Consider the following 26,116-nt stretch of genomic DNA (forward strand, 5'->3'; position numbering starts at 1 on the left):
AGCCTCCAACTTAAGGCAATCCTCCTGCTTCAGCCTGGCTCCAGAACTTTTTTTTGAGACAGGGTCTCACTGTGTAGATCTGGCTGTCCTGACTCAGAGAGATCCACCTGGCTCTGCCCCCTGAGTGTTGGGAATGTGCACTTTGAACACAGGATGGCAGCTCCCCCTAATGGGGTCTCATTCTTCCAACTGCCTTTTACTGCATCCTAAAATAGCTACTGTGTGTGTCAGCTTGTAAAGATGGGATGTCCTGAATAGCTAGCCCAGATACCTTCCTAGAGCAGGCCTTAGGAGGCTGCCCCTGTCACTGCCTCCTCCAGGGCAGACATTTGCCATTAGAAGTGAAGAGCATGGTGGGGGAGGTTGAGTCTGGTCCCTCTTGACGCCTCCCTGGGACACAGCATGGAGTGGAGCCATCTCTATCAGGAAGTGACATGCCAGAGGCAACTCTTTTGTGCAATGATGAGGCCATCAACAGCAGGTTCTGACAATTTCAAAATCTGAAGTATAAACTAACAAGGTGCTATACCCAGGCTCTGAGCAGTAGGCCTCCCTTCTAGAGCATGTCCTGAAGCTGGGCACAGCTCCAGGGACACACCGACATGTCTTAGATGCAGGTCTTTGGCTTTCAAGAGAGTTGTCACAGCCACTTTCCAAGACACATGAGCTGTTTTCTCAACCCAAATTATCAAATGTCTGTTACAAAACCTGACCCCCCAGCGCCAGCTAGAGACACTATCCTCTCAGCTCCCCCTGCTCCTTTTCCATCTTTGTCCTCCTGAAACCAACTAGACAGAAAAGTGGGTGACTGCTCCCCTTGGGCTATGGTGGAGAGACCATTACAAAAGAGGGAAGAAATCCCTGCCCCCAAGTCATGTGGACTCTGGCTGCAAGATTTGGGGAAACCCAGGTTAAAGAGAAATACGCTCTCAAGTAGCAAACTTTAATATTGTTTACTTTACACTATCACACAAGAAGCAGGCTCTCACTAAGAGTCCTGAGTCACAGGGCTGGGGCTCAGCAGGGCAAGCCCAGTGCCACTGTGTAAAGATTGGCCCAGGGGGCGAGGGGTGCACTGTGGGAGTGCACAAAGGGAGGGCTATGAGACTGAAACCCAGCAGCAAAGCCACCAAGAAGGAAGAAGTCAGCACCACCAATGTCACAACACCATGTGGCTCTGTCCTCACCTCTGGCTGGATGTCAAACCTTAACCACCAGGCAAGTGCTGGCTGCAGTCTGGGCTGAAGCATGTCAGCAACCAAGGGAACTAAAAAAGGCTGTGACAAGCGGATGAGCCTGTCCAGGGCACAGTGTCCATTAGGCACAGCAGTTCCGGCCCCTCCTCCGTTCTCTGAGAGTCCAACCTGGGGTAGGAGCTGGCAGGCCCCAGGTCCCCTCAGTTGGTAGAGTTGTGCTGTAGGACCTGCTGAGGGGCAAAGAGCTTCCTGACAGCTGAGGCCTCTCCAGGCTGGCCCAGCACTGGGCAGTTCTCTTTGTTGTCTGGCCCCGCGGGCTGGACCGAGGACTTCTTAAAGTAGCAAAGGCGGCACACGGAGTGGTACTTGTCGGCTCCACCTATCACCTCCACCTGGTGGACAGGGGCCACAGAGGATGCGTGAGCGCAGGACCCGGAAGCCCAGGCCCACCCGACTCCACGGACAGAAGTACAGGAGCTACCTCCTTCTCCAGGCCCAGCCTCTTGGTGTAGGCAGCTTCTCGGAAGCACTCCATGCACACAGCAGTCAGCTTCACCACGCTCTCAGCCAGCGGCACCAGGTTCAAGATGCTGCCGAAAGCCTGCGCATAGGACAGCAGGGATGTTTGGTGAGTTAGCCAGGCAGTTCCCCTTTCTGCCTGTGTTCATGTGCATGCGTGCGGAAGCCAGAGAGCAACCGTAGGTGCCGTTCCTCCAGCACTGCCCACCTTGGTTGTTTTTGTGTTTTTTGGAAACAGTTTTTTTCACTGGCTTGGAGCTTGCTGTGTAGGCTAGGCTGGCTTACGGGTGAGTTGAGATTCACCCATCTCTGCCTCCCAGTGGAGGGGTAATAAATGCACACCAGCTTGCCTGGCAGTTTTAACAAGAGGGTTCTGAGGATCAATCGCAGGTCTGCATGCTTTGCAAGGCAAGTATGGTATAGCCTGAGTTCTTGCCAGCTTCTCCCTCACACCCTATGATCAGGATATATCACCCTGATGCCGCTTTCTAGAGAGCCACACCCTCATGCTCTCGACCCCTTGGCCTGGTCAGAGCACTATTCTGAACATACCTACTTCTAGGGACATGTTGTGTACTGTCTCTTGCTCAAAATCCCCACCTCTGGACCCACTGCCAGGCCCGAGTCAGTCACTTTACCTTTCTTTGGAAGGTTCCATCTAGTGCTGCCACAATCACTGTCTTGCCTGCATTGGCCATCATTTCACAGAATTCCACGATGTCAGGGAACTGGGAAAGTGGGTAGAGGAAGAAGTGAGGCAGCTACCATGGGCAGGGGCTTTAGGCAGACCCATCAGCCCAGAGCTGGAGACCAGGCCATGCCACCATTCTGGTGCAACACCCACCTGCATGACCCCAGCTACCCAGATCTTTCCCATGGTGCAGCAGCATGATGCTACCTAGGGCTTGCCAGCAGACTTCCACACCCAACAGAGACCTCTATAAATGGAGAGGCTGGAACTTCCCCTCACAGTCCTCTGAAGGAACTGGCCCTGCCATACTTTTAATCAGTCATGGGTTTCTGCCTTCTAGAACCGTTAGTGAACAAAACCCTGTGCCTAAATCCCATTTTGAGTGCTGTTCGGGTGGCCTTAGAAGCTGAACACAGCTTATGTTTAAAACAGACTCTCACAGAGGGCTGGGAGGGCTCAGCAGGTATAAACACTTGCTGCTCTTGCAAAGGACCTGGTTCAGGTTGCCGGCACCCACATGGTTACTCACAACCATCTTTCCATGGGCCCCAGTGCTCTCTTCTGGCCTCTGTGGGCACCACACACACAGGGCGCACATACATACTTATAGCTATACACTCATGCTCATTAAAAAAAAAAAAAAAAGTGACACAGGCCTTTAATACCAGCACTTGAGAAGCAGAGGCAGATAGATCTGTTTGTTCAAGACCAGCCTGGTCTCCAGAACAGTCAGGAAAACACTGTCCCTGGGGGGTGGTGGTGGGGGAGATGGTTCCTGGCAGTGAGGTGTAAGAGGCAGGTGTGCAGTTTACCCAGCTGGCTCCTGGCACACCTCTCTCCTGAAACAGCTGTAGATGGGCCCTTGCCCTGTTCCCAGCCCCTGATCTTGCTGGTTCTTTCAGGGCTTTTTGTGTTCAGCATACATATCATGTCCAAGAATGTGTGTGAACATGTATAGGCCAAGACCAACACTGGGCGTTTTCCTTAATAGTTCTTCACCTGGTATGTCTTTTTCTTGTCTTCTTTTTGAGACAGGGTCTCACTTTGTAGCCCTGGCTGGCCTGGGACTTGCTATGTAGACCAGGCTAGCATTGAACTCAGAGATCTACTTGCCTCTTCTAAGATTAAAGGCATATGTTACCAAGCTTGGCTTTTCCACCTTGTTTTTGAGACAGGGTCTCTCACTGAATTTAGAGTTCAATGATACAGGGAGGCTGCTGAACAGCATGATCCAGGGACCTGCTTGCCTCTGCCTCCCCAATACTAGGATTATGGACACTGGCTATAACCAGTGTTTTACAGGGTGCTAGGGACCAGAGCTCAGGTTCTCACATGTGCAGTGCCTCACTAACCGAATTCTCTTCCCATCCCTTTTGTTTTTTATTTCTTAATTGGTTGTTACTGTATAGCCCAGGCTAGCCTGGGACTCGCCACAATCCCCTGCCTCAGCCTTCTGAATATTGAATTAATAGGTGCTGCCACTGTGCCTGGTTCTTCAGACCAGGGTTTAACACATCCCTCCCCTACACCTTAATGCTCTACCCCTCCCCCACACCTTCCTACTTATCCCTTCCCAGTTGTCATCCATCAACACAGGTGAGCTGGAAGTTCCAGTTTTGTCTCCAGAACCAAGAATGCCACAGCCAAAGGGCAGATACTTGGAATGGATGTGATTGGTCCCTGGACCCAGCCATTCCCACAATAGTCACAGCATGTGACCTGGCCCGCTCTATAAAAACACATGTATATAATTAGAAGCATCCAGGCCGGGCTGGCCCTCACTCAGAGTCCGGGCACTGACTGAACAAAATCTCCTGGGCCAACATCAGGCCAGGCACCCTAGCCATTGTGGATAAAGACCCTTCCCCACTCAAGCAGAGCATCAACAAAACTTAGGTACAGTCTACCCAAAAGGAACCAGTCAGGCTCCACCCTCCTTCCAGGCCCCTCCCACAACTAAGGGTGCAGGTTCCTGATGTTTCCTGGTCCACAGCAAAGCCAGGCTCTATTCCTTCTGCCAAAGGACAGAAGGGAGCTTCTCCCCTCTCTGGAGTCCCACTGCTCCATGACTACTGTGCCCTGTGGCAGGTTTTAGAACCCACAATGTGGAGCTGCAGGGCATTCCCAGCAGTCTCTGGTTCAAAGATGCTGATGTGGCAAGCTTCCTTTCCTAGTGTGTCCCTGATGTGTCTTAGGTTGTCATGACTTGTGTCACACAGAAACGAAGCACAAGGTTCTGGAGGACGCACAGCTTTTTACTCTTGACAAGAAGCCTGAGGGGCCCCGGGGAATGAACACACGGGAGGCTCCATATCCTCAGTTGTAGCTTCAGGAGCCCTAGACAACCTTCTACCCACTGTCCAAGGCAAGGACACAGGGGGAGATCCTGAATTTTGTAAAGAGCAGGGCCCTACAGGCTGGGGCAGATGGAATAACCATGTATTTATATAGCATGCATAATGAACACTCACTGAAGTCGGGGTGGGGGCTTGGGACTATAATCCTAGCACTCAGGAGGCTGAGTTCTAATTCAGCCTGGACCACAAAGCAGGGCCTGATCTCAAAAATCAAAGTATCAGGCTGGAGAGATGGCTCAGTGGTTAAGAGCACTGCCTATTCTTCCTGAAGTCCCGAGTTCAAATCCCTCCAACCACATGGTGGCTCATAACCATGTATAATGGGTTCTGATACCCTCTTCTGGCACGTAGGTATACATGCAGATAGAGCACTCATATGCATATAATACATACATAAATAAATAAATCTTAAAAACAAAATCAAAGAATCCACTCAATAAATTATTTTTTCTTAGTCATAAGTTGGGAAGCATAGGAATAAATCTCTCCTATAGGTTAGGATGGGGAACAGACTGGGGTAACTGGTAGGCTGGTGCCAGACCTAGGCCTCTGGGAATACCAGAAGGGCATAGCTGATAAGCAGGTCAATGCAGCAGGCCTGAGGGGCAGGGCTATGCCCTGTCCTGACTCTGAGTCAATGTCTGCACAGCCATCATGTTTTAGGATTTCCTTCTGAGGATGAGAGCAGATCTGTCATGTCCAGATGGACAAACAGATGCCAATGGCTGGGACATGCATCTCACCGTGGGAATGAATCCAAAGCTGTCAGGGCATGGTGAGGGAAGGCTGGTACAGGGGGGCAGGACTTATATTGAGGGCATCACAGCCAGAGCTGCCTTACTCTGTCCTGGGGAGCTTGGTGTACAGGGAGCAGGCTGGGGACTTCCCCCTCCCCTCCAACTAGCTTGGCTCCTTCCAGAGTAGAGCATGAGAGTAGCAGACAGCCAGACAGCCAAAGCAAATTCCAGCTAGCAGAGCGTCAGCAGGTGACAAAGAACCTCTAGCCCAAACCCCAGGCCACCCAGGGCCACCATTTAGCTTTGTGAGCAAGCCATTAGGAGCTACAGGACAGTGAGAAATTATTTTCTATTGAGTAGTTTACTATGTCACCAGGTTGCATGCTAGGGACATATATTACATCTTTATTTAACAACTAAATTTAAGTTTTCTATGTGAGGGTATGTGTGTGCATGCATGCATGCAGATGCCCACACAGACCAGGAATATCAGATCCTCTGAGCTGGAGTCAAGCAGCCAGAGGTGCCCAACGTGTGTGCTGGGAACCAAATTTGGGTCACCTGCAAAACCAGCAAGTGATCAACGATGGAGCCTTCTCTCCAGCCCATTTATGTCTTAAAATGTTGATTACTACATAGGATACAGGGGTGGGGGGGCTCTCTCATGTGTACCCTAGCACATGTGTTGTGGTCAGAGGACAACTCTGGATGTGGTTCTCTACTTTTACCCTTTCGTGGGTTCCAGGGATCAAACTCAGGTCTCCAGGCTTGTGCAGCAAGCTCCTTTACCCTCTGAGTTGTCTCACTGGCCCTATTTTGGATTATTTAAGAAAACGTCTCACCTTGTGGCTGAGGCTGGCCTTGAACTCATGATCCTCTTCCTGCCTTAGTCTCTCAAGTACAGGAGACTCTACAGTACCACCTCACCCACCAACAAATATTTTTGAAAACACCCATGATGTTAAGTTTTGGAGTCTAGTGCACATTTGTTAAGCTTCTGTCCTTGTCCGCCCTCATGGACTAGAGATAACTTTAAAGGCAAAGAAGCAAGCGCAGCCAGACCCTTTTTTTGGACAGGCCTTCATGTAGCCCAGGTTAACCTCAAACTGGTTATATAGCCGAGGATATTTTTGATTGATCCCCACTTCTGTGTTAGCACTAGAATTATAGGCATGCTAGCACACCCCGTTCACACAGTGCTGGGGATGGAACCCAGGGCCATGTGCATGCTGGGCAGGTGCTCTGCCAGCTCAGGCACTCAGAGAGGGAATTTAAGACCACAAAAGACAACTCCCACCCCAGTCAGAGGATGCCCTGGAAAAAAACAAACAAAAAAAACAGGGATGTAGTTGGCCAGAAAGGATTAACTCGAGATTTTTCAGAAAAATAAGAACCGCAAAGACAAATCCCCAAACCAAGCCCAGGCTGGTGTCAAAGGACTGGAGGCCCAGCCACTACAGAAGTTAAGGAGGAGCCCTCCCACTGAGCTCCATCCCCAGCCTGTTCGGGAAAAGAAATCCTATACAACAACAGTATGCATATGGTCAGAGGATTCACACAACAGTGGAGACATGTTAGTCTCCTAACTTTCCCAAAGGATGAAAGAAGGAACTTCTGAACCAGCAGGGACAAGAGGGGTCAGGGCATGTGGGTGTGAGTTATGCTTCAAGCTAACTTACAAACTGCCCTTCATCGATGCCAATGACAGCCACACTCAGGGCCTCCTGGATTACATCCCGCAGCAGGCAGGCTGGCAGTGCATCCATGGTGTTCCTGGGAAGACAAAGGCCAGAGGATGAGCAAGGCCAGCAGCAGAGCATCCCCAGGCCCAAACGCAGGGAAGAGCTGTGGTCCAGGAGAGCAACCTGTGGTGTTGCATCAGTTGCTGTGGGAGAGGGATGGGGAATAAAGGGCCTTGTCCACAAAACCAGTTAATACAGGTTACCTCCCTTAATTGGAAATTCATAGCATTTGCAATTAAACTTAGCAAAGACTCCAAAGTTTTCTCTGGAAATTAAGGTGGGATTTCTATGCTTATCTTTAAAAAAAAAAAAAAGAGATAAATCTCTCCTCTGGTTAGAATGGGGAAAAGGACTTGGGGGCAACTAACTGGTCATCAAGTTCCTGACCTAGGTTACAGAGTGATTGACTGAGGGTAAGAAGAAAAGGCCATGTCCAAGGAGTCTGTCTGTCTGGGTCTCTGCAAACCGGAGGGCAGGGATTCAAACCTATGGCCTAAAGTGGTAATGCATTCACACCTATAACTGAAGTGCTCAGAAGCTCAGGAGCCCGAAGTAAGTCAGTTCTAAATCAGCCTGGGCTATGAAATGTTTCAAAAACAAAAAACCCAAACCCCAAACAAAACCTCAAAAACTAACCGTCCTGGAAATCAGGTATGTATGCTACATAAGCCCTCAACTACTAAAACACAACCCCAACTCAAGGTCTTCAGGTGGGGCAGTCCCCAGGGTCCACACTACTCTGTGTGGTGAGACATTGTGCACCCTAATACACTTGCCCGAGGATCAGAGGACAGAGCCAGCCACTAGATTAGACACAGAGGTTAGGCAGTGGTGGCACACGCCTTTAATCCTAGCACTTAAGATCTCATGCCTTTGCTTGGGAAGCACACATGCCTTTAATCCCAGGAAGTAATATGGCAGGGTGGAGGAGAAAGTCTATAAGGCGGGAGGAAACAGGAACTCACTCTCTTCAGGTGAGGGAAGAACTAGTGGCTGGCTGTTCTGCTTCTCTGATCCTCAGGCAAGTTTATTAGGGTACACAATATATCACCACAATTCTGAGCAGCAAAAACTATTTTTATTTATTTTAAAATTTGCAATAAACCAGGGTAACACTGACCTATATCACTGCCATCATAAAATATAATTTAAAAATTTAGAGAGATTTTGGATCACAGCCCAGTGTTAGAGCTCCTGATAACTCATGCCCAGGGTTCTATTGTTGGTGCCAAAAGATAAAGCAAAATAATTCATTTGAGACAAGGCCTCTCTGTAGACCAGGCTGCCCTCGAACTCACAGAGATCTGCCTACCTCTATCCACCAAGTGCTGGGATTAAAGGTGTAAAGTAAAAAACACAAAGGTTTTTTGTTTTTTTTTTAATTTTAGGCATGTGTTTTTCCTGCATGTATGTCTATGTATTTGGCACATCTGGTGTCCTCAGAGGTCAGAAGAGGGTGTTGGTTCCCTTGGAACTGGAGTCACTGATAGTTGGTGAGATACCATGTGGGTGCTGGGAACTGAACCTGGGTCCTCGGCAAGAGCAGCTGCTCTCAACCACTGAGCCATCTCTCCAGCCCCACAAGAGAGTCCAGCACCCAGGAATGCTATAACATGTTTGTGGACAGTCTAGTGGCTGTTCTCAGTGTCCAGAATGGTAGGCGAGCTTGGAAGCCAGACAGCATTATGACCCTCTGGAACCACTTCCTCCATTCATTACCCTCCACAGATTAAAGGACTCTCTATATCACATGGCTACCTGCTGGCAGAGCTGAGATGTGAGGCCCCTGCTTATGGGCCTTGTGGCAGATCGCTTCCCAGTAAGGAAGAACCCACCCAGGCCTCTGAAAGCCAGTTTGGATATGCTCCAGAATGCCGTTAAAGGACACTGGGAACCCGCCCTCCCTGTCTGCATGGCTTTCTAAGGAGTGGAATGCTGGGCTGGATCCAATCCCTTTCCTCTGTTTCCTTCTGTCTCGTGTCTACCTCACTTTTGAAACAAACTCTGAAAAAGCAGTTTCCCAAAACACAGACAAGCAGTGTGCAGTGGTAGTGTACAAATGTCCTGGCCTTATCTACTGCCACACAATCTTCAAGGTCTGGGGAGCTGGGCAAGGCAGAACTTGTCTATAATCCTAGTAATAGAGTGTGGGGCTGGGGCGGCAGTGGTGGTGCACGCCTTTAATCCCAGCACCCAGGAGGCATAGGCAGGTGGATCTCTGTGAGTTCAAGGTCTACAAAGTGAGTTCCAAGACAGGCTCCAAAAGCTACACAGAGAAACCCTGTCTTGAAAAACAAAACAAAACAAAAAAAGAGTGTGAGAGGGTGGGGGGAGTGGATGTGGTGTTGCTTGCCTGTAATTCCAGCATAAAGAGGAAGGGTCACAAGTTACAAGGCCCACCTACGCTACATAATGCGACCATGTCTCAATAAACAGGTTGGTCAGCAGTTAAGATTATTGAACCTACGGTTCAATTCCTGGTACCCACATGGCAGCTCACAACCAGAAGCAGAGGCAAGTGGATCTCTGTGAATTTGAGCCTGGCCAGGTCTACAGAGTGAGTTCCAGAACAGTCAGACCTTCACAGAGAAACCCAGTCTCGAGAAACAAACAAACAAACAAACAAACAAAACAAAAACAAAAAAACAAAAAAAAGAAAAGAAAAAAAGGCAGGCATGTTGGCCTACACCTTTAATCTCAGCATTAGAGAGGGGCAGATGGATCTCTGTGAGTTCCAGGACAGCCAGGGCTCTGTAGAGAGATTCTGCCTCAAAAAACCAATGACCAAAACAAACAAAGCCTGACCAATTTCGAGTTTGAAACCCAAGAACTCACAAACCTGAATGAAAGAAGATGGAAGCTGAAGACCAATGCTTGACGATGTCCTCTGAGCTCAGGCACAGACATGTGCGCACCCACAAGTCCAAAGTTGTAAAAGAAAACAAAACCCAACCAAAGAGCTAACACAGTACTCCTGTATTTTAAATCCCCCCCCCAGCAGACCAGAGAGAGGACAGGCGCCGACCTGGCTGTGGCCCACCCTGGACACTGCAGCTATTCTGTGCTCTCCTCTGCTCTTGGTCCTCCTGGATGCTCGCCCATCCTGTGGACACTGTGATTACACTCGGAAGAAGGAAAGATCTCAGTACAGAGCCTGGTTGGAAGCATGGCTTGAATTCCAGCCCCAGTTCCAACTCCTGGACACTCTGCTTCCTGTTCCGCTTCAGATACCTGCCCTGCTCTCAACCTTGGCCCAGCCTACAGCAACCCTGACCTGCAGCTCCAGTGGTCAGCTTTGGCTCGGGGGTGAGCCCAGGACACTCAGCAGAGTGTCAGAATACCAAAGCCCAAACTTGTCACCAAATCACTTTAGTCAGCTCCCGCCCTTTGGCTGCAAAAGGAAGTGTCCAGTGCTCTGGCATACAATTCAGAATGGTAAATGGCAGGGAGCCCACTGAAGAAAAAGTTCTGTGGGGTCAGTCATGCCAGGGGCAGCGTACAGCCTCTACCCAAGTGGAAGCCAGGTTCTCCTAGCACAGTGGCCATTTGGGGACAGGTCATTCAGAATTTTGAGCACTTCCTCCTGTCCATTAGAGGCCTGTAGCAGTCCATCCCTTCTCCAGTTCTGACAAGAACCCCCCTGCCCCACCCTGGTACATCTGACAGTATGCCCCATGCCTTAGGGGTTTCCACAAGATCAAGGGGGCGGGACTGACCGGTCGTGTGTGGAGAAGCTGCTGCTGTAACGCGTGTCTTTGGCATACTTGATGACCAGGCATTTGTTCTGGGCGATCTGGAAGCGCCGGACCCTTCTCATCAGCTCGGTGCTGCAAGAGTTACCAGGGCAGGTGAGGCCCGTGGGAAAGGCGGCTCACTGCCACCACCTAGTGGTGAGCATCCCAAACCTCACCCGTTCGTCAAGGCTTACCCCAGCTGTTCTGAACTTTTCTGAATGAACTTCACAAAGCTTTTAAAGAAGCCACAAAGCGCTTGCTTCTGGAACCCAGATCTCGAGCCTGGGCCTCACCCTCCAAGCAAGGGACCAGACTCAGGTGGCAGAAAGCCATTCAAGAACAGAGGAGGTGCCTGGTATGGTGGGGCACCCCTTTAATCCCAGTAATAGGGAAGCAGGGGCAAGTGGATTTCTGTGAGTTCGAGCCTACCCTGGTCTATAGAGCGAGTTCCAGGTCAGTCAGGGCCACATAGAAAGACGCTGAGTCAAAAATAAGAACAAAAAAGTACCCAAAAAATAAAACCAAGAAACCCCAAGCAGTGGGGGACTGGAGTCCCAGGTAGGACTTCCAGAGGCCAGACCCTCGCCACAGTGGAAATTGGGTTCCGTGGCTCCAGGAGAGTTTGCATGGGGAATGCATGAGGAAACTCGCCGAAGAGGTGTCCACGCACCGCCCAGCCCCTCGTGGCCACATGGGGTTGCCCTGTGAGCTTCTGGGGATGCGGGCTGGGGGTCTCTATGGTACCCCGAAATGATCCGCCTCAGCAAAGAGTTCCCCTGGAGAAAGGGCTGTGGTTAGGGCGGGAGGGAGGCAGGAATCCAAGAGACAGGGTTTGGGCGGGAAGGCGCGTTCAGAGGTCAGGCGGAGTCTGCTGCCCAGTAGGGGCTGAGGAGGGGGAGGCGGGAGAGAAGAGCCGGGGTCTGCAGAGAGGGGGAGGCCCCCCGCCCCGAGCGCCCATTCATTCATTACCTTTTTCCTGAGAACATGGGCCCGAGGATCACCTACGAGAGAAGTCATCTTAGGGGTCCCTGCTCGCGCACCCCGGGGCACCAGCCACCACCCCGACCCCCGCAGGCCGGACCCCGCACCTGGATCTGCCCCCGAGTCTTGCTGGGGGAGCCGGGCAGCACGGTGGGCAGATTGATGTAACTCATGGTCGCTGTTCTAGCCTTGGTCCCGGGACCTGTGGATGGCAAACGTCAGCAAGTTTTGGCGCTTTCCTTTAAATAATCCACGCCGACCAATCGCAAGCCGCGGAACACAGCGGACGAGGCGCACGTGGTCCCGCCCCCTCTTCCCGGCCCCGGAGCAAAAGCTGGAGCGTAGCCTTCTGTGCTGGACCTGACCATGGCTACCTCCCAGCGTTCCGCGAGCGAGACGCCCTGGAGGACCTTGTCTGCAGAGGTAGGTGGGGTGCAGCCGCCCAGAGCCCGGACTGGAATAGTAGGAAGACCACCCCTTCGGGTGCCCACGTGCCAGATTTTAAAGGCTTGAGCGCCAGATTTCTTCATTTTCTCGTTTCAGGGCAGGTTTAGCCTGTTAACCTGGCTTTGAAGACAAGATAGCAAAAACTGAAGGCCAGCAGAACTAAGGGGCTGAGGTTTGAACCTTATTCTGAGGTTCAATGTGGGTTTATGTAACTAGATTTGAAAAGTGTCCAAGGCCAGGGTCCCCATTGTGAGTCGCTACGCAAGGCAGGCACCTCCAGGGACAGACAGTATTCATTATTTAATTTCAGCTAAAAATTCTTATGGTTCACGCTGAGCATGCCTAGAAGCATTCTTTGTACTTGGAATTTGTGTTTGGGGCGGTGGTGGCACACGCCTTTAATCACAGCACTCAGGAGGCAGAGGCAGGCCTGGTCTACAGAGCGAGATCCAGGAGAGAGAAACCCTGTCTCGGAAAAAAAACAACAACAAAAAACAAACAAACGAATTTGTGTTTGGTTACTCTGCCATAGATTATTGGCTAATTACTGTTCCGTTATGATTTCTGGACTGGTCGGCATGTATTATTTAAACAAGGTTCTTTGTTAGGGACACTGGAGTTGTCCTCCTCCTCACAACTTTCTGTCAGCCTGGTGGTGGCCCACGCCTGTAGTCCCAGCACTCGGGAGGCAGAGGCAGGCAAGTCTCTGAGTTCGAGGCCAGCCTGGTCTACAAAGCAAGTTCCAGGACCACCAAGACTACACAGAGAAATCCTGTGAAAAACCCCCATTATACGAATGAGGAGACCGAGGTTAGAGACAGCCAGTAGGCAATGACAGTTGATCTGGTTTGGCCCCAGGCCTTTGTGTGGTGACACTATCTTCAAGATTCCCATTATGTTGGCTTAGGGTGTTAGCTGTAATCTGTGTCCCCCTTACTTTTTGTGTTACATGTGGGCATCTTACATGTTCTTCTCATGGTGCCGCGCTCTGCCATTGACCTGTATGCCTTCTTTTTACTTCCTTTGTTTACAGGCAAGGTCTCATTCTGTAGCCCTGGCTACCCGGGAACTTGCTATGTTCTAGGCTTTTCTCAAAGTTGTGTTGCTCGTCTGGCCTCGGCCTCCACAGTGCTGGGATCGCAGCTGGACATCCCGCACCCCAGCTGCCTAGCCTCCCCCACACCCCTTGCTTTCCACCTGGCTGGAAAACTGCGTTTGCAAACTGACCTTTGTTTGATTTCTCCTTCCTCATCCCCCCACCCCCCACCCCTGTCCCTGCGACCCTGTGTCTGCCTGTGATCAATACTGACCTCCCAAGAACAGAGTCATGTCACTTGATCGATCACTAAAGGCCATGGCGCTCCTTGGCCTCCTGTGGTCTCAGTTTCTGTAGGAATGTGGCCCTCCATTGCCATTAACTGAACACCTTTACAGACCTCATCTCTCATGAAGGCTGTTGGCTGGTTAAGGGCATGGCTGCCATTGGGGTGCTCCTTTGCCACAAACCTAGGGGCATGTAGTGTTCCACTGAAATACCTAACTGGGTACAGCTAGAGGGTGTGGTAGTGGAAGGTAAAGGGGCTTGAAGGAAGCTGAGTGTATTACAGAGGGTCTGTTCAGGGCAGAGAAACAGAGAAGAACATCTGTCTTGGGGTGGGTCGACACACCTAGCTGAGAGGGGCGACTCACAGAGCCCTGTCTTGCCCGCAGGACCTGGAGAAGCAGTACTCACCTAGCAGGTGGGTCATCCGGATGAAAGTGGAGGAAGTCGTCAGCACCTTCGTGCAGACAGGAATCCAGGGTACTATGGGACTTCTCTGTGGATACAGTAGCCACTTATGGGGGGGCTGCGCCCCTGAGTGCTGAGGGGCACTTTCCTTATTGCAGCCCCCTCTTCTGGGGAAGGAGGTGGGGATATAGCTGGAGGCAGAAGAGGCTTGGGTGAGGTCAAGCTCTGGTGAGCCACAGCCTCCCCTCCTGGTTGACAAGGGCTTCCAGGCTCTAAAGCAGTGGTTCTCAACTTGTTTGTGGGCCATGGACCCCTTTTGGGGGCTGCACGACCCTTTCACAGGGGTTGCCTAAGACCGTCGGAACTATCAGATATTTACATTACAGTTCATAATAGACAGTAGCAACATTACAGTTATGAAGTAGCAACAAAAATAATTTTATAGTTGGGGGTCACCACAACATGAGGAGCTATATTAAAGGGTCCCAGCATTAGGAAGGTTGAGAACCACTGCTCTAAAAGGACATTTTATGGTTGTCACTGAAATATGAGCTGAAAAAAGGAAAGTACGCAAGATATTGTTGCTATTTATTTATTTTTAAAGTTTTTTTTTTTTTTTTTCTTCAAGACAAGGTTTCTTTCTCTATGTAGCAGCCTTGGCTGTCTTATCCACCAGGCTGGCCTTGAACTCAGAGATCCTCCTGCCTCAGCATTCCAAGTGCTGGGATTAAAGGCATGCACCACTACTGACGAGCAGTTTTTAATTTGATTATTTTATTTTATTTTGAGACAAGGTCCTTCTGTGTAGCCTAGGCTGGCCTCCAATTTACTATGTAACCCAGGCTGGCCTCACACTCATAAACCTCTTGCCTCAGGCCCCTGAGAGCTGGGTTGCAGGTACAGAAAACAGCTAAGGTGCTGGAGGAGTGTGATGGGGGACTCTTGCACAGCACGCACACAGCCCTGGGTTCAGTTCTCAGTGAGACATAGACTGCATGGTAGCACATGCCTGTGCTTCTAGCACAGCGAAGAGGAGTGGAAGTTCAGGGTCAGCCTCAGTTATGGAGTGAATGCCAAGCCAGGCTGGGATACAGGAGACAATGACTAGAAAGATTGGAAGGGAGGGAGGGAGGGAGGGAAACTAAGCCTTGGTTTCCTTTAAAACAATCAGAGTTTGGGACTGTGGTGTGAGGTCTTCCCTCTGCCCCAGAGTGCTGTGTGTTTGGTGGGGGTTCACAGTTCAAAATTTTTCAGTAGCTCTGGTTAGCCAACAGCATGGCTATCGACCTCACCAAAATGGAAGCAGCCATGAGGATGGAAGCCATCTTGGCTGGTGACCTCACCGAGATGGAACGCACTACGTGACATACTTTTCAAGGTCCATTTTGTACTCTCTGCGTTTCCTGTGGTGCTGTGTGGTAGCTCCAGCCCTTGGTGAGGCATCTGTGCTGGGTGGAAAACTGCTTTAAGGAGGGAGTCGGGGGTGGAGACAGCCAGCTCTCCCCTCGGGAGGAACTTGAGTGTGGAGGCAACTAGCTGTCCACTCAGGCGGAACTGGATGCTGGCCTTCTGCCTAGTCTCAGCTGACTGACCAGAACTCTGCACTGGGGAGTTTCCTCAACAGATAGCCAGGGGGAGGGTCAGGCTTTGGGGCGTTTAATCCACACATTCTATCTTGCACCTTTTCCCTCAAGTGTGGGTTGGAGCTGTTTCTTGGGTTGGGCTTTGAAGGGTCCTTGCTGTGGCCATCTCAGTAAATTTGTGGAGATGTGTGGGTTTGGAGCAAGCCCATTTGCCTGTCCTGTCTAGAGGGATTGAAAAAAGCTGGCCCAGAGGGGAGGATGTCAGCAGCCAAAGGCCAGAGTTCAGAGTAGGCGATGCTTGCTCAGAAATCAAGAAATGCTAGCAGGGCTGTCCTGGTGGTGCAAGCACATCTCTAGTGTGCAAGGCCAGGGTCATCTAGGTTGTGGGAGTTCAAGGCCAGTCAGGGCTACACAGTGAATTGTGTCCTAGCAGGGCTTGGGTTTCAGCTTTTTTCCCTCAGCCTTCCTCTTTGTGTTTCCCAGGCAAGCATGTTTACCAACCGAGCCAGCACCCTTGCCCCTTAATGTCTTTTTAGAGACAGAGTTTCTCTGTGTAACAGCCCTGGCTGTCTTGGAACTCCCTTGGTAGACCAAGCTGGCCTCAAACTCCCAGAGATCCACCCGCCTCTGCCTCCCGAGTGCTGGGATCAAAGGCATGCGCCACCACCACCCGGCATAGTGTGCATTTGTTTTGTATGTGTGTACGTGTGGGGACAAGTGCCACGTGTGCGTATAGAGGTCAGAGGGCAACATGCTGGAGTCTGCTCTCCTGCCACATGGGATGAAACAGGTTGTCAGGCTTGACTGGCAGCAGGGCCTTTTACCTGCTAAGACATCTCACTGGCCCCACTTTTTTTATTTTTAGATGTATTGCATTGGCCGGGCATGGTGGTGCACACCTATAATAATCCATCCTCTGTCAGTGGTAGCAGGAGTGCCGGGCATCCTTAGCTACTTAGTGAATTAGAGGCCAGCCTAGGCTACATGACACCCAGTCTCGGAAACAAACAAAATCAGATCAAAGCAAACAGGATATTGCATTAAAATGTTGCCCTTAATTATTGAGTTGGTAGAAGTCAATTCTGTCTGTCTGTCCCCCCCCCCTTTCTTATAGCTTATGTATAACAGGCATGTCCCACTTCCCTGCCAGATGAGGTCAAATTGCTCACCCAACTCCTAACCGGAAACCACTTTCCTCAGTTCCTGGGTTCCTGGGCTATCCCAGGGCTTCCTCAGAGCTGCCCATGAGGCTCAGAGGTTTCCTCATTGTGATGAAACAAGGAGATGGAAGATGAATGTAGATGGATGGGGTTGGGGAAAATTGAAAAACATCTTCCAGCCAGCTCAGAGGACCTCCCTGCAAGAGGCAAAGAGAAGGAGACTGGTCCAGCTGTGTGCTGTGCTACCTTTGTCTTGTTGAGACAAGAGCCTCACTGCATAGCCTGGCTGTCCTGGAAGTCCCTCTGTAGACCAGGCTGCCTTTGAATTCACGGAGATCTGCCTGCCTCTCCCTGCCAAGTGCTGGGAATAGAGGTGTGGAGCCGGCCGGGAGCAGGTTCTTGGTCCGTGGTGTTGGAACATCTGGGATTGCTATGCGCTAACCCCGATCGCCTGCAGTGGCTTTGCTTCTTTGCCTCTTCAACTGAGCACAAAAGTGTGGTTTTTAGCCAGGCTGCGGTAGTACACAGCTTTAATCCCAGTACTCGGAGGCAGAGGCAGGTGGCTCTCCAGGAGTTCGAGGCTAGTCTGGTCTACAGTATGTGTCCCAGGACAACCAGGACTACACAGAGAAATCCTGCCTTGGAAAAAAAAAAAACAAAAAACTGTGGTTTTAGCACCAAGTAAATCTAATCCAGTCAGGCAAGCTGTTAGGACTCTTAATGAAATCAATAGTTTTTGATTGACCCCTGTGCTGATGACCCAGAGGCACACACAGCTCACTTGTTGGAAGCTCCTGTGGGGGGACACTGGCAATACCCTCCTAATGACAAGCATGTCCACCCTTTGACCCACTTCCAGACAGGGTTTCTCTGTAGTTTTGGTGCCTGTCCTGGATCTTGCTCTGTAGACCAGGCTGGCCTCAAACTCACAGAGATCCACCTGCCTCTGCCTCCGAGTGCTGGGATTAAAGGTGTGTGCCACCACCACTCGGCGTAAAATAATCTCTTTTAAAAGACACTGTCTTAGATTCAGATGTCCCTGTCCCTAAATGGATGGTCTCAAGTGTGAGAGTCCAACTCTGACCTGTCAGAGAGTTCTTGGGGGGAGGAATGAGGAAGTATTAGATAGAAATATAGACAGAGACAGAGAGAAGAGCTAGGTCAATACCCAGCCACCTCGAGGTTTATTCCAAAGAGCTTTTTATACAATGCCAAGAGGTAAGGCAAAGACCTCCTCCTTTCAAGATCGAAGCACAATGTACAGCCAAGTGTAGACCCTTTAAAAGACCTGGTAACCACACCCATGGCCAAATCTTCCCATTATGCAGCCCTGCTGGGTAAAGCAAGTTCAGATTCTCTGACCTTGAGTAAGGTCTCACTAGGGAGCCTCTGTGGGCCCCCACACTCAAGATTACCAATTTCAGGTTGGCAAGATGGTTCAGTAGGTAAAGGTTTGCCAGAGCCTGGCAGCCTGAGTTCCAGACAGCTTTTTCTTTCCCCCCTTGGCTGTTCGAGACAGAGTTTCTCTGTGTAACAGTCCTGGCTGTCCTGGAACTTGCTCTGCAGACCAGGCTGGCCTGGAACTCACAGAAATCCGCCTGCCTCTGCCTCCTGAGTGCTGGAATTAAAGGTGTGCGCCACCACCACCCAGCTCCATATACCTTTTTGAGACCATGCCTCAAAAAATAAAACAAGGAGCCAGGCATGGTGGTGCACACCTTTAATCCCAGCACTTGGGAAGCAGAAGCAGGTGGATTTCTTTGTGAGTTTGAGGCCAGCCTGGTCTACAGATTGAGTTCCAAGACAGCCAGGGCTATGCAGAGATATCCCTTCTCAAAAAAAAAAAAAAACAAATTAAATACATATAAAAATAAACAAATAGAAAAAATAAACAAATAGAAATAAAGCATGGCTGGGTTGCTGGCTCAGTTGATGAAGTGCTTGCTTTCAGATGTGAGGACCTGAGTTCAGACTTGGTGGCAATCATACCCTCACTGTCACACACACAAGATCTGTAAATTGTCTTCTGATGATCTTAGTTCAATCCCCAGTACCCATGGTGAAAGGAGAGAATGGATTCCCAGTAGTCCTCTGACCTCCACAAGCATACTGTGACACATTCACACCTTAATACATACACACACCACACTGAATGAACGGATAAAAATGTAATTTAAAAATAGATTGCTTTTCCAAAGGATTAGCTAATGTGTGCTGTCTGGTGATGTGTGTGTGATAAGAATGCAGTGAGGCTGTGGCTGCCCCAGAGCTGCTTGGACCACAGGTCTGCAGATGTCAGGGCTGGGGAGCCTCTTGCCAGGAGCTGCCTAGAACTTGCTGTTCTGGGTTTAACTGACACCAACTTCTCTGCATCTGCAGCCACCAGGAAAGCCCGGGCCACCAGGAGAAAGCAGCTGGATGTCCCCTATGGAGATGGCGAAGGGGAAAAAATGGACATCTACTTTCCTGATGAGGACTCCAAGGGTGAGATGAGCAGGACTCATGGCCCCTGCAGAAGCAGCCTGGCGTCTGGCTCACCAGCGCCCCCTGCCTTTTGTTACAGCTTTCCCCCTCTTCCTGTTCTTCCATGGAGGATACTGGCAGAGCGGAAGGTGAGTGGGGATGTGGGGGACTGAAGAAGAGCAGGAGTCACCTCTCCTCAGATCGGTGTTCCTGAGCTGCTGTGACACATTACCACAAGGTCCAGCCCGCAAGCAGAGAGATGTGACCTCTCACATCTGTGGGGCAGGAAGTCAGAATCAAGGTGCTTCAGGGACAGCCTGGAGGAGCTAGGTGAGGTGCTCAGCTTCCGGCTTGGTGTTCCTCGGCTGTGGCTGTGTCTCCAGCTTCTGCTTTTGCCTCCACATGGTCATTGATGACTGTCCCAGAGCTCCTCTCCTCATAAAGACATCATCCTAGGATTGGATGCATGGCTCAGGGGTTGAGCACACTTACTGCTCTTCTAGGAGATCTACAGCTCCAGGGACCTGAAGTCCTCTTCTGGCCTCCACAGGAGCTGCACCTATGTGCACAGATACACACAAACATTTTTAAAAAGTAATAAATCTTTTTTGGAGGGAGGGGGCAGCTCAAGACAGTATTTTCTGTCCTAGAGCTCACTCTGTAGACCAGGTTGATCTTAGACTCCAAGATCCACCTGCCTCTGCTTCTCAAGTGGGATTAAAGGTGTGTGCCACCACTACCTGACAATAAATCTTTTTTTTTTTAAAGGCACTGTCTTAGATGTAGATGTTCCTGTCCCTAATTAGATGATCTCAAGATTATCAGTTTCAAGTTGGCAGGTTGGCTCAGTGGGTAAAGGTGTTTGCCGTGCAGCCTGGCAGCCTGAGTTCAGTCCCTGGAATCCACATAAAGGTGAAAGAGAGAACAATCTCCACAGAATTGTCCTCTGACCTCCACATGTGCTGTGATGGGTGTACTACCCAACATATACATCATGCATACTGTGTTTTTATTTGTGTATAAGTGTTTATGTGCATGTATGTATGTGTATCATGTGCATGCAGTGCCCAAGGATGCCAGAAGAGGGCATCAGATCTCCTGAACTGGAGTTATAGGTGGTTGTGAACTGTTATGTGGGTGCTGGACACTGAACCCAGGTCCTCTGCAAGAGCACTCTTCACCACTGAGCCATCTCTCCAGCCCACCAAGATGATCAGTTCTGTCTGTAGAGAATCTCTACCCATGGAAGATCACATCCTGAGCTCTTGGGTGCAGGATTTGGACATATATTTTCAGGAAATAGAATCCAAGACTCTACATCCACTGAAAATTGTGTTTGACCAACTTGCTTGTCAAAGTAATGTCAGCGTGACCAACTATACAGGCTTGCTTGGGACCAAGAGGACATGGAGCATTCAGTGCTTTGGAAAATAAGAGTGGGGAAGCTGAGGCAGGAGGATGACTGCAAGTTTGAGGCCAGCCTTGTCTCAGAAGACACAAAGCAAGAACTCGGGATGTAGCTAGGTCAGTAGCATGCCTGTGGTGTGCGCTAAACCCTGTGTTCCACTGCCAGCACTGAATCGAACTGAGTGTGATGGTGTAAACCTTGATCCCAGTGACAGGAAGGAGGTGGGCAACACAATCAGAAGTTCCGGGTTATCCTCAGCTATGTGGGGAGTTTGAGCCAGCCTGGGATACTTGAAATGGAAAGTACATGTTTACACACACATACTGCATGCACACAGTTGGTGTCCCCGAGTTGGGAAGGCAGGTGCTTGGCTTGCTGTCCTCAGGACTGTCCTGCAGATGCCTGTCATCGGATCTACCCAGTGCCCCTCCAGCATGCTCATCTTTTTTTTTTTTTTTTAGCTTATTCATCCATTATATTTCATTTAAAACTTTCTACACTTTCTATCTTCAACTTTCACGACTTGCTAAGAGAGGAAACATGACTGCCTCTATTTTCCAGTGGAGGGAGCCAGCTTGGAGGTGAAAGTCCCCAAGCTCCTGTGGTTAGTGTGACGGAGTGAGGACAGCCTGTTCTTTTCTCTTGGCACACAGTGTCCTGTGTGTATGGGATATCTGCCACGTGGTGTGTCAGGGACCTTAGGGAAACAGCATCATGGTCAAGATGCTTCCAGTTGTCACTTCTTTATCTTTTTCTGTTGTTGGTTGGGGCTTTTTGAGACTGAATGTCACGTAGCCGAGGCTAGCCTCAGACTTACTAAGTAGCTGAGGATGACCTTGGACTCCTGATCCTCCTGCCTCTCCTTCCCAAATGTGGCATTACAAGCTCCTTGACATTACGATGTGTGTGAGTGTGTTGCCTGCATGCATGTAAGTACACCACGGGCATGCCTAGAGGAACTGTACTTACAGATGTTTACATGCCTCCACGTGGGAACTAGGGATCAACCTTTGTCCCAAAAGAGCAGCCAGTGCTCTTAACCCATGGGCCGGCTCTCCAGCCCCCTCTTTGTCTTTCCACAGCAAAGATGACTCGGCCTTCATGGTGAACCCACTGACAGCACAGGGGGTGGTCGTGGCGATAGTGGCTTACGACACTGCACCCAAAGGTAGCCTCTGGAGATTTGGGGGCCGGGGCTTTGTGAGGGTAGAGCCCCTGATGGATCCTGATCCAGCTTTTCCTCTACTCAGGCACGCTGGACCGGATGGTGGACCAGGTGACCCGCAGTGTGGCATTTCTACAGCGGCGGTATCCGAGCAATGAGTAGGTACCATTGCTGATGCTCATGGTCCTCCAAAGGAGGAGTAGGTCTGTGGAGCCAGATGCAGACTAGGACTCCTGATGCCTTAGAACAGTGGATGTAATCCTGCTCTCTGTCTGACCCAGGGGAATCTACCTCTGTGGACACTCTGCAGGAGCTCACCTGGCTGCTATGGTACTCCTTGCCAATTGGACCAAGCATGGCGTCACACCCAACCTCCAAGGTTTCTTATTGTTTGTCAAAACAGGATCTCGGGTAGCCCAGGCTGGCATCCAACCATTAAGGTTTCTGTGGGTACAGGATCTAGCCAGGCAGCTCTTCCCTTCTCTGGAGGTGGAGAGTTTAGCAGCTGGTTGGAAGGCTGGTGACTTGGGTGCTGACCTCGAGGGTGGATAGGTCCATCTTGCTGGGCCTGACCCCTGGCCTGAACTCCTCACCTTCACAGGCTCTCTCCTGGTGAGTGGGATCTATGACCTGGAGCCCATCATATCTACCTCCCAGAACGCCCTTCTGCACATGACCCTGTGAGTTATCTGCCCTCTCTCCATCTCCAGCCCCGACCTGAGGCCTGTCTCCCCTCTGCCCTGACTCCTCTACTCTCCCTCCCCTAGGGAAGATGCTCAGAGAAACAGCCCGCAGCGATGCTTGGAGATGGCCCCAGTGAGGCCTGTGGGTCCAGCCTGTTCTGTGCTGGTGGTTGTGGGTCAGCATGACTCCCCGGAATTCCGCCGACAGTCCAGGGAGTTCTATGAGGTACTGCCAATGGCTTGGTTATGGTTGAGGGTCATGTGATCTCTTCTTCCTTGTTATTGGGTCCCAACAAGCTGGGCTTGGTGGTGCACGCACACACTGTCCCACTTACTCTGGAGGCTGAGGCAAGAGGACCGTGAAGTCAGGGTGCGCTATAAAGTGATCCCAAGGCCAGCCTAAGTAACTTGTTTCAAAATTTAAAAGGAAAGGAAACATGTCACTCAGTGGTAATGTACTTGCTAAGTAAGCATGAGCAAGGCCCTGGTACAGTCCTCGGGACTGTAATAAATAGAGATTTTCTGTCTAACTGGACTCCAGGACAGTCAGTCATTCAACAAATGCATTCAAATGAACCTGCCATACACCAGACACTGAGAGTCCTACCTCCCCCAGGCACACTCTTACGTCTGCTCCCCATTCCTGTTCAGACACTGCGCCGAGTAGGATGGAAGTCCTCTTTCCAGCAGCTGCATGGTGTGGATCACTTTGACATCATAGAGAACCTGACCCGAGAGGATGACGTCCTCACCCAGGTGGGGCTCACTCCTTCCCTGAGCATAACCCTTCTAAGGCGGAGAGTGTGGATCCCGTTGCCTAACACAAAGGACGGCTATGTGGAGGGGCTGTCTTACCCCAGCATCCAGAAGGTTGAGGCCCCTGGCCCCCAACATAGGAGGCAAATGCATCCTGGGCTTTCTGTAGGCCACTTTGTCTCCACAGTGTGGAAGGATCTGCCGGGAGAGAAGTACACATGGCCGTGGCCAGGGCAGCAAGGGTGGAGGAAAACCCCTGGCCTGTGTCTAGGTGCCAAAGTGAAAGCCAGCTTCACAGCAGGGCCGGTGCAGGTGGCTGGTGTTTATCATTTTTGAGACAGTGCCTCACTGTACAGCCCTGGCTGGACTGGAACCTCCTATGCAGATCAGGCTGCCCTCGACATTCGGGGTGATCCTCCTGCCTCAGTCTCTTGTATGCTGAGGTTAGAGGAGCGTGCAAGCCTATCAGCTGTATTACAACTTCGACACAGAGAACAGCGGAAACAGTTTGGAGGGGTCAGCAAGGTGGCTCACTGGGCAAAGAAAAAGGTGCTTGCTGTCATGCCTGAGACCTTCAGGCTGATCCCTGGGCCCCACGTGGTGGAAGGAGAGAACCAGCTCTTGCAAGTTGTCCCATGGTGTGTGAACATACAATAAATGAATAGTTCTCTTTAAAAGTCCAAGGGTAAGTCGGGCGCAGTGGTGCACGCCTGTAATCCCAGGACTCGGGAGGCAAAGGCAGGCAGATCTCTGTGAGTTCAAGGCCAGCCTGGTCTACATAGAGAGACCCTGTCTCAAAAAACCAAAACCAAACAAAAAAGGCAAAGAGTAAACAAAGTTGTTGCCACGATTCTGACAGGCAATAATCTTTCTTTTTTTCTTTTCCCCCTTTGGTAGTAGGGTTGGGGCTGACTAGCTTCGTTTTATTTTGTGGTGCTGGGATTGAACCTGTGAGTGTGTACACAAATTTGTGTATGTGTGTGTGTGTGTGTGTGTGTGTGTGTGTGTAGAGTCCAGAAATTGGAAATTGACATGAGGTATCTTCCTCAGTTATTCTTATTTTTTGAGGCAGGGCATCTCACTGAACCTGGAGCTCATTGATTTTGCCTGGCTTGCTGGCCAGTGAGTCCCAGGGACCCAGTTGTCTCTGCAACTCTCCCCAGCACTGGGGTCACATGTGTGCACTGCACTAGCCTTTTATGTGGGTGCTGGGACCCTGAATTCAGGTCCTCATACCTGCTTGTCACATCCTTCACCAGAGGAGCTGCCTCTTAGTCCCTACTTTTAAATTTTGAGACAGGATCTTTCTAAATAGCCTAGATAGACTTTTGTTTTGCTTTTTTGGTTTTAGGTTTTTTTCGAGGCAGGGTTTCTTTGTGTCACCCTGTCTGTTTTGGAACTCAATATGTAGACCAGACTGGCCTCCAACTCAGAAATCCACCTGCCTCTGCATGCTGAGTGCTGGGATTAAAGGTGTGCACCACCACCACTTGGCCAGCTTTGATCTTTTTTGGTTTTGGTTTTTGAGACAGGGTTTCTCTGTGTAGCTTTGTGCCTTTCCTGGAACTCGCTCTGTAGTCCAGGCTGGCCTTGAACTCACTGAGATCCACCTGGCTCTGCCTCCCGAGTGCTGGGATTAAAGGTGTGCGCCACCACTGCCCAGCAGCTTTGACCTTCATAATTTACTTTTTGTTTGGTTTGTCTATTTTGAGATAGGGTCTCACTCTGTAGACCAGGCTGGCCTGGAATCAGAGATCCACCTGCCTCTGCCTCCCAAGTGTTGGGATCAAAGATGTGCGCCACCACTCCCGGCACCCACCACCACTCCCGGCACCCACCACCACTCCCGGCACCCACCACCACTCCCGGCACCCACAGATGCTCTTCAGTCGAGTAGTCGTCCAGCCCTGGACTTTCTCATCTTCTCTTCTTACTGCAGATCATTTTGAAAACAATCTTCCCGACCCTCTGAGGATACCCGGTCTCCAGCCTGTGTGCACCCTTAGAAAACCTCCAGAAAAGAGATGACGTCTGCCACCTAACGTTGGCTTGTCTGTCCCCCCCCCCCCCCCCCCCCCACCTCCCCGCACATTTTCCCTGCTCTGAACACAGGCCCCCTGTCATTCTCCCCACCTGGATGGATCTCCGGGGAAAGGCTGTGTAGATTGGCACAGGGTATGCACATGCCACCATCTGGCCAAGTCTGCCCCCACTGCAGACACCAGCCTCTGCTCTGCTTCCTGTGCCGTTTTGCAGCATCAGTGTGGACTGGCTGGGACTGGGGCTGTTACTCAGCTGCTGCCTCCCACTACAGAAGAGGGCAGAGTCGGGAGGGAATGAAGAATGAAGAAGACCAGCCAACCGCCGGGGTGCAGCTCAAGGGTAGATGCTTGACCAGTGTGCATAGGATCCTGGGTTCAATCCCTGGTATTTACAAGGAAATAATAAAGGAAAGAAAACAAAAGACAGAGATAAAGGTCACCTGGTGTGGTGGTGTACACTTGAATCCCAACGCGGAAGCAGGAGGGTTGCTTTTAGTTCAAGTCCAGCCTGAGCTACATAGCAAGACCCTGTCTTAATAAGAAAAAGAGCTGGTGAGAGAGCTCAGCAGGTCAGAGCTCCTGGCACCAAGTCTGATAACTGTGTTTGGTCCTGGGGACCCATAGGGAAGGAAATAACCAGCTCCCCAAATTATCCTTTGACTGTCATGTCTAGGTGTGCCTTAGCATGCACACCTACACGTGCATGATGATGATGGTGGTAAT

At 50.6% G+C, this 26,116-nt stretch overlaps 2 protein-coding genes across 3 annotated transcripts; one reads left to right on the top strand and one right to left on the bottom strand.

The window, feature by feature from the left end:
- Positions 1–83: 83 nt before the first annotated feature.
- Afmid (arylformamidase) lies at positions 84–25,795 on the top strand. 2 transcript variants are annotated; one of them, XM_036198347.1, is made up of 14 exons: positions 84–1,824; positions 10,244–10,548; positions 11,018–11,090; positions 12,145–12,380; positions 14,115–14,205; positions 19,256–19,360; positions 19,440–19,488; positions 21,830–21,915; positions 21,998–22,070; positions 22,194–22,291; positions 22,514–22,592; positions 22,680–22,821; positions 23,247–23,351; positions 25,291–25,795. In XM_036198347.1, the coding sequence occupies exons 4-14, from the start codon at positions 12,324–12,326 to the stop codon at positions 25,321–25,323; spliced, it is 918 nt and encodes a 305-aa protein (XP_036054240.1). In that variant the 5' UTR covers positions 84–1,824; positions 10,244–10,548; positions 11,018–11,090; positions 12,145–12,323; the 3' UTR covers positions 25,324–25,795. The 2 variants fall into 2 exon arrangements, with proteins under 2 accessions (XP_036054240.1, XP_036054241.1); XM_036198348.1 differs by lacking the exons at positions 10,244–10,548; positions 11,018–11,090.
- Tk1 (thymidine kinase 1) lies at positions 1,344–12,130 on the bottom strand. Its single transcript, XM_036198350.1, has 7 exons — positions 12,065–12,130; positions 11,946–11,977; positions 10,959–11,069; positions 7,180–7,273; positions 2,354–2,443; positions 1,678–1,797; positions 1,344–1,588 (listed from the first exon to the last, which is right to left on the bottom strand). The coding sequence occupies exons 1-7, from the start codon at positions 12,128–12,130 to the stop codon at positions 1,397–1,399; spliced, it is 705 nt and encodes a 234-aa protein (XP_036054243.1). The 3' UTR covers positions 1,344–1,396.
- Positions 25,796–26,116: the final 321 nt, after the last annotated feature.

This window comes from Onychomys torridus, chromosome 8 (genome assembly GCF_903995425.1).
Source record: "Onychomys torridus chromosome 8, mOncTor1.1, whole genome shotgun sequence".
Classification (NCBI taxonomy): domain Eukaryota; kingdom Metazoa; phylum Chordata; class Mammalia; order Rodentia; family Cricetidae; genus Onychomys; species Onychomys torridus.